The 14,361-nt window shown below is 37.8% G+C and overlaps 1 protein-coding gene across 8 annotated transcripts in view; it reads right to left on the minus strand.

Moving 5' to 3' along the window:
* The window catches only part of Fam135a (family with sequence similarity 135 member A), a 76,206-nt gene that overhangs the window by 24,854 nt on the left and 36,991 nt on the right, over positions 1 to 14,361 (minus strand). For 5 of the 8 annotated variants that reach the window (XM_032900867.1, XM_032900865.1, XM_032900866.1 and 2 more), the window contains 3 exons: positions 12,634 to 12,711; positions 9,499 to 9,548; positions 7,412 to 7,567 (listed from right to left, as the gene is read on the minus strand). In XM_032900867.1, coding sequence (XP_032756758.1) covers positions 7,412 to 7,567; positions 9,499 to 9,548; positions 12,634 to 12,711 — 284 coding nt within the window. Of the gene's footprint in view, positions 1 to 6,070; positions 6,135 to 7,411; positions 7,568 to 9,498; positions 9,549 to 12,633; positions 12,712 to 14,361 lie in introns of those variants that run through there. The other 3 variants (XM_032900868.1, XM_032900870.1, XM_032900871.1) reach the window with 2 other exon arrangements.

The following is a 14,361-nucleotide window of genomic DNA, read 5'->3' on the forward strand; positions in this document are numbered from 1 at the left end:
GCAGTATTAGAATGAGGGTTAGTCAATTTGGTAGTTTGAAGTGCCAATGTAAACTGTACTTTTTACCCACTGTCCAAACTGTACTTAAAGGGGGACATGCCAAAGTTCAGCTTCCACTCTGCCTACAAGAATGGTGTTAATTCAGGCAAGAGTATAACTGATAATTATTTGATGAACTTAAAAAGCCATCTGGATCTCAATCATTATTTCATGGTTTGGTTTTTTTTTTCATGTTTATTATCCAGGCTTGGATAAAATTCTGTTTTAATTTCTACTTTAATTTCATTATTAAGAAACTGATTCAGCACTCACCATAATTATAAAATAAATACAAAACTGGACACAATACATCAAACAATGGCATCAAGAACTCAAGAAGAATATCCTTTAATGTCTGTCATTGAGTAAGTACACTGTCCCCGATGTTTCGGAAGTATTTCAGAAACCGTAAATGAAGCTAACAGAACAAGTGCCAGCCTGCACTGATGCTGGTTTAAACCTTAAACGAGCGATGGAGGAGATATGTTCGTTTAGAAAGTGAGGAAGCGGGGTTGGGGATTTAGCTCAGCGGTAGAGCACTTGCCTAGCAAGCGCAAGGTCCTGGGTTTGGTCCCCAGCTCCGAAAAAAAAAAGAAAGTGAGGAAGCTACTACAAGGAAGCGAGGTCTAAGGCACACTCAGGAAGTAAATGCAGTTCATAAAAGATGACTTCAAGATAACATAAATGTTATAAAAGGAGCGGTTCTATTTTTAAAATCTTTTAGAGAAATTTTAGCTTTATGAAAGGAAACCAACATGCAAACAAACCCCTCAACTGCCAGGTCCTGGCTCCATTCCTGGTCAAATAAGCAAGCAAACAAATGAACCAGCTTCCCTTGAAACACAATGACAACTGACATGGGATAATTTATTTAGATGGTTGAAAAACATCACTTCCAAAAACAATAAAAATACTTCCAAAACAAATGTAATATAACACAAATAAAAGGTATCTTCAGCCACCTACCACGTTTACGCATACTGTATATACAAACACACACACACACACACACACACACCACAATACAGAGAATAACTCTTAGCAAGGATCTGCAGAAGTCACAGAATCCTGTTGCAATGCTAGTAGGAATGTAAAATTTTCAAATGCTGTGTAAAAGTCTGGAGGTTCCTCAGAAAGCTAACAAGAGAACTGCGGTATGGCACATTGATTCCATTCCTGGATATATAGTCAACAGAAATGACAACAGGTAGTCATCCAAATATTTTCAGATAAATATCATAGCATCACTACTCACTGTAGTCAGAGGCAAAAGAATTCCACTACTTGTTGTCAAGGTGACAGAAGTAATGTAAAGGGAGATGCTTACTTTAACTCATGATTTCAGGGGGCATTGTCCAAAATGGCAGGCACAGCTTTCTCGCTGCTGTGCCTTGGTTCAGATCCAGAAGATACACTTTGAAGGTATGACCCCCTTTTGCCAAGTAGGCCAGTCTCAAATGTTGCATAGCCATCTAAAAGTGTGTCAGCAGGGGTTCCACATACAGGAGTCTGGGATGGGTATTTCCCATTTAAACCGTACTAGTAGTTTCTCTATCCAATGGATATTCAATGGCTATAAGACGAAGTACTAACATGCAGTAACAGGATGGATTCAGAGCACTGTACTGAAAGAAACCAAGCATAACGACCAGGGCTGTGTCCATTCTATGAAACATGCAGAAACTGCAAGTGAGACCAGTGACCAGAGAAGAGGGAGGGAGGGAAGGAAGAATGACAGGTCCCCATCTGGGTAAATGTCCTATGAAGGTAAAGGGGACAGTTGTAGAACACTGTAAATACAACAAATGCTGCAGAGTTATGTATAAGTTTTAACTTGTCATATATGTTTTTCTGACATTGCAAGAAAATGAAAGGACAAGAAGTCCGGGGAAACACCTACCTGTTACCACCTACTACACTGACTCTGAAGTCTTCTCAGTATGTATTTTGATTTCCCAGCCATTAGGCTATATCAGTGGGATGTTTAATGTTTTAAGTTCTCAATTCCAGTAAATAAGTGCAAATGAAACAAGTTCGTATCAGTTCATATTCAAACAAAATGAAAATTCAAATCTACATCTTTTATTGCCACAGTAATCCCAGAAAATATAATTGAGATTATATCTCACCTTATGTGTAAATCACAGATGGCAAAGCATATTAGAATTAGAATTAAAGGTATGCCAAGGTGCACTGGACTACTGGCTTTTCAGTAGTGTGAGCACACTTCCTCTCATACTCTCCCTTCTCCTTCTTGTTAGTCCTCCAGACAGCTTTACATCATCTTTCCTGTCATGAACACACTAATGATTTTATGTATTCATATAAACCTAGGGGTGACAAATGATAAAAACTAACAACAAACAACATACAATACCCTCCCAGCATGGTGCCAGGGTTCCCTCTTACCCACGTGCAGTCTGGTGGTGGTGTTGCTATCTGTTTGTAGGTCTTACCACAGCCCAGGCTACTCTTCACTTGATCTTAGCCAAAAGGCCGAGAAGCGATAGCCCAGGCTACTCTTAAGTTTGTATGTTTCTCATGCCTCAAGAGTGCCAAGGTTATAGACATGTTTCAACAAGTTTAGCTATTTAAATTCTAATTATGATCCTTGTTCCCATCTCTACCCCCAGGCTACCCTTTCTCTTTCCTTTTGGAAACTTTTGCTGCGATGATGATCAAACAGCCCAGAGCCTGGGCACCCTAGGCAATGATTCTCCCACTGCTAAGTTAAGGAGCAATGGAATTGCCATATGAAATTGGAGTTTCTTTGTTGTTTAGAACGACAAAATTATAAACCCAGTAAGACCAAACATTTGTTGCAGGCTCCATGTAAAGAAAATGGACTCAAAATTACTTTTCTTTTTACCAAGGAATTGTGTTTTCTGTAGCAAGCATACTTGATTTAAAGATACGAGACAAAGTAAGGTCTTTGATGCTTCAGTATGTGATTACATAGGAATACATTGGCTATGTTTATTTAGATATAACCCAATTATATGCTATTTATTTGAAATCTAAATATAACTAGGCATTCTGACAAAACTGAATTGGCATAAATGTCATTATTGATAACATGAGACACAACAGAACTAATTGTTTACATAGGTTGGTGGATAATTCTCTCCATATGATTGCCAAAAACTTTGACCATCAGCCCTGAGAAAAGACTGTCCAGTTCATCGAGACTGACACAAGTCAGAAAGACAGAAGTAAGTCAGCACTAGGGAGTTCAGCACAAAGCCCAGTATTTCCAGTCTTCAAACTACAGACAGTGATCTGTTTAATATTGGACTTATCCTAGGTACAAGCTGTAATTGACAGTAAATATTATAATTATCATTAAATAATTGGTAAGCAACATTAAATACAGTCATCTCTGATCTTACGATACGAACACTGTCATACAAGAGGTGTCACTGGGAACTGTAGATGCAACTCCATGGGAGAGCACTAGCCAACACACTCAAGGCTCTGGGCCCAATACCCAGGAGCAGAGCAAGCACAAGATCAGGGGAGCAAGGGAGGGAGAGTGACAGTTGAGTGGCCAGAGAAAGAGCGAGAGACTTCTATCACAAGCTCACCTCTGTGACCTAACACAGTATTGTTCCCAGTGAATACACTGTAAAACCATGCACTTCACTTCACTTTGCTGTCTTTCTGAATAAACAATGTTCAACTTTTGGGCTCGTTTGGTCATTATAGGCCTCTCGGAATGTCAAGGTAGTTTACTAAGCTCATGGGAGCCAGAAGTCACTCAAAGCTATAACTGCCACCATTTGTGAGACACTACAACACAAGGCACCACCACATTTTCTCATTATAGCTTAACTACCTTTTTTTCCCTTTTAGTTAAAATATGGGCTATTTTGGTATTATAAATAGGGCATGGAAAGGGAAGACTGAGTAAAATGTTAACATTTACCTTTGTCATTTAATGTGCAAGTGTAAGAATATTCTATGCCTTCCTCTATTGCCCCCTTGACAATGGCCCCTCGCCGAATGGGGAGTGCAGCACTTTAGCTAGGCTGCCTGACCAGGGAGCTTTCAGGTGCCATCCGACTCCACCCCCTAGGGTGGTTCGCACACACTCAGCCCAGGGAGTGGCTCTACTGGGAGGTGTGGTCCTGTTGGTGCAGGTGTGTCACTGTGGGCGTGGGCCTTAAGACCCTCACCCTAGCTGCCCTCAAGTCAGCATTCCCCTAGCGGCCTTCAGGTGAGGACACAGAACTCTCAGCTCCTCCTGCCACATCTGCCTGGACTCTGCCATGCCCCTTCTTGATGATAATGGACAGAACCTCTGAACCTGTAAACCAGTCCCAATTAAATGTTGTCCTTTTAAGAGCTGCCTTGGTTGTGGTGTCTTTTCACAGCAGTAAAACCCTAACTAAGACACCCTCCATGCTGGATTGAGGCATGTATAGCCATGCCTGACATTTTACATGGTGTTGTGCTTTTGAACACACATCCTCACACTTGCACAAATGTTCTTACCCATCTCTCTAGCTCCTAGCATTTAATTTTCTACAAATCTGATCTCTGTCTCCCTTTTTTATTCCTTTTCAAAGTATACTCACCAGCTGATCTGAGGATTTACATTTTTATTTTTGTTTCTATTCAAGATAGCTCTACCTCCATAAAATGTTATAAAGTTGTCTCCGATCTTTGCTATCAATTTCTTTCCCCAAACTATACAAAGGTTCATAAGATAGTACCAGTAATTTGACAAAACTATAGAACTTTTCTCTATTAAAAAAGTTTTAAATACATTTTCAAGAGTATCTTCTCTGTGCTAAACTATTTCCTGTGAGCTTTATAAAGAGCAACATTCAAATAGATATTTTTTCTATTAACATGTGTTAAGAATTACTTATCTTCTTAGCCTTGCCTAGGATTACAGGACTGTGGTGTTGTTTTTCCCCTTAAGGAATAAAGTGTTAAGGGTGGCATTGGGAGCAATGTCTTCATAGAGCTTTCCCGCACACATGCTGTGGCATCTCCGTCCCCTCTACCAGATAGTCCCTGCTTGTGCTGCTTACTCACTTCTCCCACTGCTGCCTTTGAAATCTCTTCCATCTTGCCCTCACCTCTCTCCCTAGCTCCACTCCCATGACTGAAAATCTACGTTTTGCATACAAAAGAAAGTGCAGCATCTTCTGAGTCTATATCAACCAAATAATGAAGGGCCTGGTGAACTATTTGAAAACAGAGTTCTCAGAAGTCAATAAACACATGAAAAAAGTGTGGAACACCCTCAGTCCCAGAGGCTTTGTGATTTTATCCCATTTTACTTAGAATGGCTATCAAGAAAACCATGACAAGGATGCAGTGACCTCCCTGAGGAGGCAGGCTGGCACTCAGGTAGGTCCTAATTTCCAAAGAGCACAAATTAAAAGTTCCTCAGTGTTAGCACCACACCAAACCACACCACGCCACACCACGGGAAGCTGGCTGCATTTCTACTAAAATTCATCATTGCTTAAAGTCTTGGTGGTGAAAAACGTTAATGAAAACTGCCCGAAAGAAGCACACTACGTGTACTGAGCTATTCACCTTAAATTACCTTCCTAAGCTGAAGATCATTAGCAAGGGGACTACTGCAATTATGCGATTTTATCCACTGTGAACTCTCATATGAGGCATTTCAGAACTGACTAGGCTTTATTAAAGAACTTCTAAGAAAGAACCCTGAAGTTTCCAATATGACAATCCTACTTACTAAAATGCAGTAACAAGAACGAAACAGAAAACAAAACACATCAAAGAGAGAAGTAACAACATGAAAAAATAATCCATTAAAAATACTCATAAGATAAGAGATATTCTCTTTAAGGCCAATTCAAAAAAGGATAAGGGCATAAAAATATTAGTCATGAATGATGGAAAACACTACAGAACTTACAGATATTGGGGGGGGCAGAATTCTGTTATTTGGTAATAGTAAATTTAAAAATATAGACAAAACAGAAAAACTCCTTAGAAAAATTTATCAAACGATGAAAAAGAAATAAAATACAATATCCCTACTTACATTGTGTCATTTTATTCTATTTACTAGGAAGAATAGACCAGACTGAGGGTATTCTATGCAACCACTGGCCAATACTCTGCAAAACACAATCAGTCACAAAAGGTAAAGACATAAGAATAATTACACACTAAATGAATTTAAAGGGCACTGAATGTGATGTGTGAATCTGAGTTTGATCTTGAAAATAGGGTGAGAGGTGAGGTTGTCAAATAGGACATGACAACTGGTATAATTTACATAGGGGCCACGCTGTGGCTTGAATGTGAAATGTCCCCTGTAAGCTCATATGCTTTAACACATGGCCACTAGACCATGACACTGTTGGAAGGTTTCTGGTCTGGCCCCACTTACTGTTCCTCTCTTCCTCTCCCTCTCCACTTTCAGACTGTTAATGCAGTGGAACCATCGGGCCTCATGTTCCCAATAGCAGGCTTTTCCAGCCATGGCAGACTTCATCGTCTCTGGAACTTTAAGCCAAAATAAACAAACCTTTCTTTCTTATGTGGCTTCTCTCAGGATACTTCATAATACCAACAAAAATTTAATGAAGACATGCCATACACTAAACTTTATTATTCTCTCAGTATAAGAATGTCTAAAGTTGGCTACTACGCTGGATCAGGTGTTCCGAACCTTGGGAAATACAAACTGCAGTACATGAAGAAGGCATAAAGGTCCTCTTCAGGGAGACTGCTCTTGGTTTGTATCAGTTGAATGTAGGAGAAATCTAAATGTCTATCAACAGAAAAAAATTTTGTGTGTATGTATATATACACATCTGCATATATATGCATAAATGGTACATGCGCAAGACGAGAAAAACACCTGGCAGCTACAAAAAAGGGCAGCATAAAAGAGATATCACACAGTACGTGATCTGATTTACACGGATTTAATAACGAGTCTATGCTATAGGATAAAATAGTTTGATAAACTTTCTAAATAAGGGCCACAGTAGATCTATAGCAAATACATCTATATTTTCTTTACCTTGCAAAATTCCTAATACATAGTCCCATGAAATGCTAGGGAAGGAAATGGAAAACCAAAGTGAAGATAAGTGAAAATCCTTCAGAGATGTGTTGCTGACTTCCACCTCCTGCTTTGGGTTCTAGGAGCCATCTCAGATCACATATATTCATGTTTTTTGTTGGTGGTATTGGTTTTTTTTTTTTGTTTTTTTTTTTTACTTTTAGGTGGTTTTCTTAGTAGTAAAGTTTTTTGGTTGGTTTTAAAATCAAACAATAACACAATAAAGTCTCTCTTCTGACTTACTACATATTACATAAGAAATTCCTAAACAAATATACTCACTAAGAGTATCACATTTCTTTAACTCACCCTCAACGTATGGTGCTCCTGTGCTAACAGCACTCTTAATTCTTCATGCAGTGTTATAGCTTCCAGAAACTGTCCCCATAAAGCCATGAGAAGGGAGCAAAGCTGTGCCAGGTTCATGTTGATCAGTTCTGCCAGTTCATCGGGGTTTTCTACTTTCTAAAACAACAAGGACAAACAGCTTCACTGCTTCCTGAGAACTACTGACTTGTTATTTCATCACAACACTACTGAGAACATCAGCGTGAAGTTAAGTATCGTGTGTGTGTGTGAGAGAGAGAGAGGAGAGAGAGAGAGAGAAGAGAGAGAGAGAGAAAGAGAGGGAGAAGAGGAGAGGGAGAGGAGAGGGAGAGGAAGGGAAGAACAGCTCAGGGAGAACAGATGATTAATGATTTCTAAATTAACTCATGGATACTAAGGCAATTTCAGTGAGCTAGCCCGTATTGTAATATCATATACATAAAAATAAAACATTAAATTGTAAAGAGAAAACACAAGAGTTTCCACCATGGACACGGAGGCTGCTCAGCTGGAATGGATGGTGAGTGGAGAGGGAGGGAGGCCTACCAGGAGCTGACTGATCTGGACCATATCAGTCTATACCGGAACATAAGATGCACACGGGGCATCCTGACTCTGCAAGAGGGTGAACTCGACTGCCTGAAGAAGGGACAGCTGGGACAGCTCAGTAACAGTCTCACAGGTCAGATTTGTAGACGTGGGATTTAAAGAGAGGTTCAGCGCCATGCTCTGTTAGTGCTTGACCTTGAGAGGAGGGGTTGGGGAGGTAAGACAGATGGAGGTTCTCCTTGAATGAAATGTGAGGGAAATATAAGGGCAGATATAATATGAATAAAAGTCAGCTAAAAGAATGGGATGTGAATGAAAAGATTTAGATACTAAAAGACCAAAAGCTAACAAAACCAAACCTAACCGGTTCTTCAATCTCTGAAAGACTATACTTTTTTATATTGAGTACATATTCTTATAATTATTTTTAAATGAATATTGTCCTTTGGCTATTTAAAAACTATTGTTATGTATTTTTTGCATCCTAATCCTTTATTTTATGTAGATGTGTTTTGCCTGCACATACATGTACACATGTGTTCAGTGCCCACGGAGGTCAGAAGAGGGTGTTGGATTCCTTAGGACTGGAGTCCCAGGTCAATGTAAAATGCAATTCGGGTACTGGGAATAGAACTTCCCGTCCTCTGGAAGAACAGCCAGAGTTCTAAACTGTTCAGTCATCTTCAGGCCTATGCTGATAACTTTTTAAAGAAAATGGTCATCTGAATTATAAGGAAGCCTTGTGATGGTACAGAAAATTACATCCTCTTACATCTTGCATACTTATAATTATTAAAGAGACCATTCTCAAAGAGTCTAGTTTTCACCAAAACGTAGACATACACTCCCAATCAAATGTAAAGTTTCACTTGACTTGTGGCTTTGATTTTTCCTACTGACACAGTTGGTGAGGAGTGGATTTACAGTGAACCTGTCAGGGCACTTAGGTTCCTGACCAAAAATGAACAATGTATCCATTGTAATTTTAAGAATGAAGTAGGAAAGTGGCATGAGGTGTAATTAGTCTGCCGTAGTAAAAGGGGTCATTTTAAAGAACTGCCAGGCAGGAGAGCTGGCAAGAGTGTCCAGGTGCAGGACAGACAGGGCAGTGCGGAAGGAGGGGCAGAGGAGAACCAAGGATGATGACAAGAGTCTGAGCGTCACAGGAAACCTATTTCTTTGCACAGGAACAAAAAGTCATCAGATGAAAAAAAAAAAAACTGCTACAAAACTATACAAGTATTTTAAAAACATGCCCAGAAATTCCTTAAATAAAAATCACAGAAGAAAACATATGTATATAATCAGTTAATTGTTCTTTATGTACAAAATAATAAACTTTTCAAAGCAGAAGTTAGCATTAGGTTGAGGATAGATGCTTTTCACCATTTCATCTGTGGTTTTACCATGAATACCCAATTTATCTTTGCATTTTTAAAAAAGATAAGCAATTGGATTTTCTTAGACAAATATTTAGAATAGAAAATAGAAATCACTCAATGAATGAATCTAACAAGTACCTTAACTTCTTCACACAGTTCCGTAAGACGAGCCTCCATATCCATTGCCTCTGAAAGGGGTAAAAACTAATTAGAGGGAAGATTTCAATGTTAGCTCTCAAAACTGTCTTTGATATTATATGAAGGGCAAAATCTTTTGCAATAAAAAGTTAATCCATAATTTAACTGGATATTAGATACTGTTATAAGTAAAGTAATTTTTGGTCATATAATTATGATTTAAGTACACTTTAAGCATGTTAAGAAATTAATAATTAAAATGGTAATATTAACAGGGTAATACTGTAACTAACAACATGAAGATTAGTTATTTTTAAAGAGAATTACATTAATGTCTCAAATATAAACTTTAAATATTTTTAATTTTCAACTAAAAAAATTTAACTAAAACGAACTTTAAAAAGTCATTCTCACACAAAAGAAAGATACATCCTGACATGCTGCAATAAACTCATTAGCTTACTGATTTCACAAATAATTTCACTGTCAGAAACATCAATGGCTTTTAATGTTAAGTTAAAAACAAAAACCCAGCAGCAAAGCCTGCATATATTTCAGATGCCAACATCTGCTTTCACACTGCTCACCATATTTTCCTATCACAGAAGTAAAGTCATTAAAATTAGATTGAGGTTATTCATCCCACTACAGAAAATAAACCTTAAAATTGGACACCCTTCTCTAATGCTTATATCTGAGAGTCCAAATATCCATTATAGCTAGTAAGTGTCTTCATTCTTGTAAGCAAAGGGCAATGCTGACGTCCTCCTGATCTTGCTTGCCACATTATTCTTTGCAATGTCTTACTGAATCAGAGCTCACTGTTGTCAGTACCTGGCTAGCCAGCAAACCCGGGGGTTCTTCAGTGTCCATATGCACACTGCCTGGGTTACAGGGACAAGCAGGTGCGCCTGGACTTTACTTCAGTTAGGGAAATCCTAACTCAAGTTCTCCTACTTTTGCAGAAAGCACTTTAACCACCAAGTCATCTCCTCCACCCAAAAACATCTTTAACAAGGACTGAAAGCAAAACTTAACTGCTAAACTTAATTACAATGGTTTCGAAATCACAGTTTTACTCATTTTAAAAAAAAGTTTTAATTTTATTTTTCTTTCTAAATACTGTATTATGATATAGCGGTGAATAGAAATGTAAAATTATACCCACTATTTTACTCAATTATCTTGATGACATCTGTTCCTCCTACTGTCCAAGGTTAATCTAGAACATAGTCTTCCATGTTTTGAAATAGTGAACATGTGGCCGTCTATGAAGTTTAGAGGTCATGGTTTCTAACAGTGGAATTCGGTTTTCGAATTCTCTCAATTCTGGGTTGCTTTTCAGCAGTTACTTGGTGGAATCTGCCACCCAGCTTAAGCACGGTAGTAAAGCTGCTCTCTCTTCATGACAGAAACACAACAAACATTTCCCTGTTGCAGTCTTTGTCCGAATATTGGTGAGAACAATGTAATAAACTTACTGTACATGTCTCTTTAAAAAAAACACACTGCCCCACAAATACAAAAGACAAGAACCCATATTATTTTTGTAATCAGAACTTGGGTTACAAATAAGAGATATATTCAGGTAACAGGTATTTTCTAGATCTGACCACTTATACATTTAAATGTTACTTACAACTGACTTTAGGGGTTTTTATATTTGTTTGTGTGAGACAGGGTTTCTTTGTGTAGCCCTGGCTGTCCTGGAACCTGCTTTCTAGACCAGGCGGGCCTGAAACTCAGAAATCTGCCTGCTTCTGCCTTCTGAGGCTAGAATTAAAGGTGTGTGCCAGCCCTGCCCCCACCTTCTCCAGTTTATACATTAGTTTTAGGTCAAGTCTTTCCCTGACAAATAAAAATCCACTCCTGTCTCCTTTTAAGAGAAGCCTTAATTATATTAAGCAGCCTTTTATAGAACTAGACTGCTCACAAGCTAAGCAGACAGGCTGGAAGTACACTAATTAAGCAAGAAGTATATTTTAAACACTATACAGAATGCTAACATATGCCGCAAATGGCCGTTATTTCACGCTACAAATTGTATAATTTTAAGTAACTTCATATGAGAATATAACACTATGAATAAAACTGCGACCGTGACTCTTCCCCCCCCGCCCCGTGATAAACAACTGAAGTTCTGCAAGAGTCTTAGTGACAACTCAGCATGCTGGCCCAGCCAGCACTTAGTGAGAACTCAGCATGCTAGCCCAGCCAGCACTGTCTCTTCATTCGTCCTAGTCACTCACCTCACAAGCTGGGAATACAACTGTATTTTGCATTTCATTTGAAAATTTCAACAGCTATCCATAATTTTAAAGGCTGTAACCATCACTGAATACCAGCTAAAACCGTCCAGTTCACTTACAGAAAGTTAGTAAGCTCGGCACTATTGCTATGCTAAAACAACACTGAGGTGCAGTATGGAGGCCTTGCGTGGTGGCTCACACCTTGAATCCCAGCACCTGAGAAGCAGAGGCAGTTGGATTTCTGTGATCCAAAAATTATACTAAATACTATGAAAAGTACAAACAAAAACAAATAACCAGACCTCTTCCTTTAATATAATACCATTTAACATTTTCAACAGAGACTTTATACTTAGTATTTATGCCTTTCATTGTTTTCTCCAAAATGTGTTTGTTAACACTGGTATTGTTAAATATTCAAAAAAAAAAAAGAAAAAATAATACCATTTAGATAGCAGGTGTTTAATATCATTTTCTCAAGTTTAGGAATGATGGAAACCATGCAAATTGACTACAGCCATGAAACCGATCCTGAGGGTTTATCCCTCAATTCGCAAAACCTGCTTCAGTCTTTAAATCACATTTCACTAAGGATTAGGTCCATCCAAGATGAAATTACTTTAAGGACTTTAATGGCAATTTTTATTCAGTAAGCACATTTTTGGCAATGGATATGGTCTTCAAAAAGCTAGACTATGTGAAAAGCCACAGAGATCTTCACCCTAACATTTTCTTCTAAATAGAAACGTCAACATTAAAAGTCAATTACATTAGTCCAAATTTATCTGCAAATCAAATTGGTTATATACATTAGTTCTTAAATAAAAGTGCTGTTAACAAAGTTAAATTGAAAGGGACGATTTAATTACTCTATTTGTAAACATACCTAGACACGTGTTGTTCTGAGTTCTTGGCTGTGCTCTTCTGAGGAGGCGTTCATATAGGACCTGCATGCTGGCCTTGGCTAGTCATAAGGGTGCACACAGCACTAGTTACTATGCTGCTTCTACAATAAAACTTACTTGAATTTTCCAACTTGTTAACAATTGACAGTACTGATAGGGCAATTGGTTAATTAGCTTATTAGAGTTACAAATGATGTACATTCGAGTTTAAATTATTTTTTTAATATTTATATTATGCTAACAAATATTTCTTATTCCGCTATTATTTTGATGTTTTAGTTTTCATAGATTGAGAATTTTAGTGGGGGCAAGAGTCTCAAACCAGCCAGCTCAGCTCCCATTGTGCAAGGGTGGGAGTCAGGCTCAGACAGGCTAGTGACATGGTCAATCCAGACTCCACAAGTCCCAACTCATGTTTATGAACTTCTTTACAGTGGAGCTCTTTTAATCCAACCAATCTTTAATGCTACATCCTCACAACACAATGTACATCATTTATCTAGGAGAGAAGAGGACAAAAGAGCAGAAAGGAATCTCAAGTATTATTTTAAAAGAGGGAAGAGTTTATATTAGTTTTTCAAAGCATAGTGCTTATGAAATTTAACTCTATGGTTATTTAAAACATTAAAAAATATTAAATAAAAAGAAATAAAATTTATTCTCTAATCAGGAACTACTTTATATTCCCTTATTAAAACTAGTGATCATAATGATGTTTAATAAATAAATAGTACATTCCACAATTTAATTTTATTAGAACAGTGTTGATGAGCTCAGAATGCAAAACATTTTTATTTTAAGTAGTTAACAGTACTTTTAGATATTCTCTAGAGGAGGTACTCAAGAGTAAACAAATCTACAATTGAGAGAAAGAAAACATAAATAGTAAGGTTTAAAGCCACACAGAGTCACTAATTTATTGAAGATGAGTCTTAATTTTAGCAAAGTCCCAGGAGACTATTACACGTTGTGCTGACTGGCTATACTTTTCAAGCACAATAAAAGCCATATTTCCCATTTTATCAATTAAATAATTCAATAAGTTATTCTCAGAAAGTATAAGTAATATACTATAATTTTACTTTTAATATTTTTATTTCTAAAACTGAAGTGTGGGCTTACTTTCAAATTTTGTTTTGTAATATTTTAAGGTAAGTAAATTTGGAATAATGCTCATATTCCTTTAATAACTAACTCCCAAATTTAAATAAGGGCTTTTTTAATGTGAAATTTTATAAAATGTACTTATAAGCCCAAAGTTAGACAACATAAGTAAGAAATTTGAGATTCTAAGTAAATAAATTATTAAGCTAAAGTAGACTGATGAAGTGTAGCACTGTCTGAGCTATTTGACAAAAACTGTTTTTGTTTGGTTACCAGTTAAACACCTGGCCAACGAACATGTTTCTTGGTTGTTGAGAAATGCTTTTCCTCCCTGTAAACATGGCTTGTGTGTCTTTTCTTCTGTAAATGTGGATGTTAAATCCACCTGAGCACTGTGTGCTGATGGGCAACTTCACACTGCTCCTTCAGATCACGCCACACTGACAGACGGCTGCCATCTATCAGAACAAGAGTCGCCGAGTGTTGCTGTGTGACTCTCTCCTGTGCACCCTAGCAAAATGCTGGTTTGTTACTACTGCTCCTGTGGGAGTTCTTTAAGACCTGTTCTTTCCCCTGCACCTACAAGGGTGCCTGACAGCAACTGC

The sequence above is a fragment of the Rattus rattus genome, chromosome 4 (assembly GCF_011064425.1).
Source record: "Rattus rattus isolate New Zealand chromosome 4, Rrattus_CSIRO_v1, whole genome shotgun sequence".
Taxonomy (NCBI): Eukaryota; Metazoa; Chordata; class Mammalia; order Rodentia; family Muridae; genus Rattus; species Rattus rattus.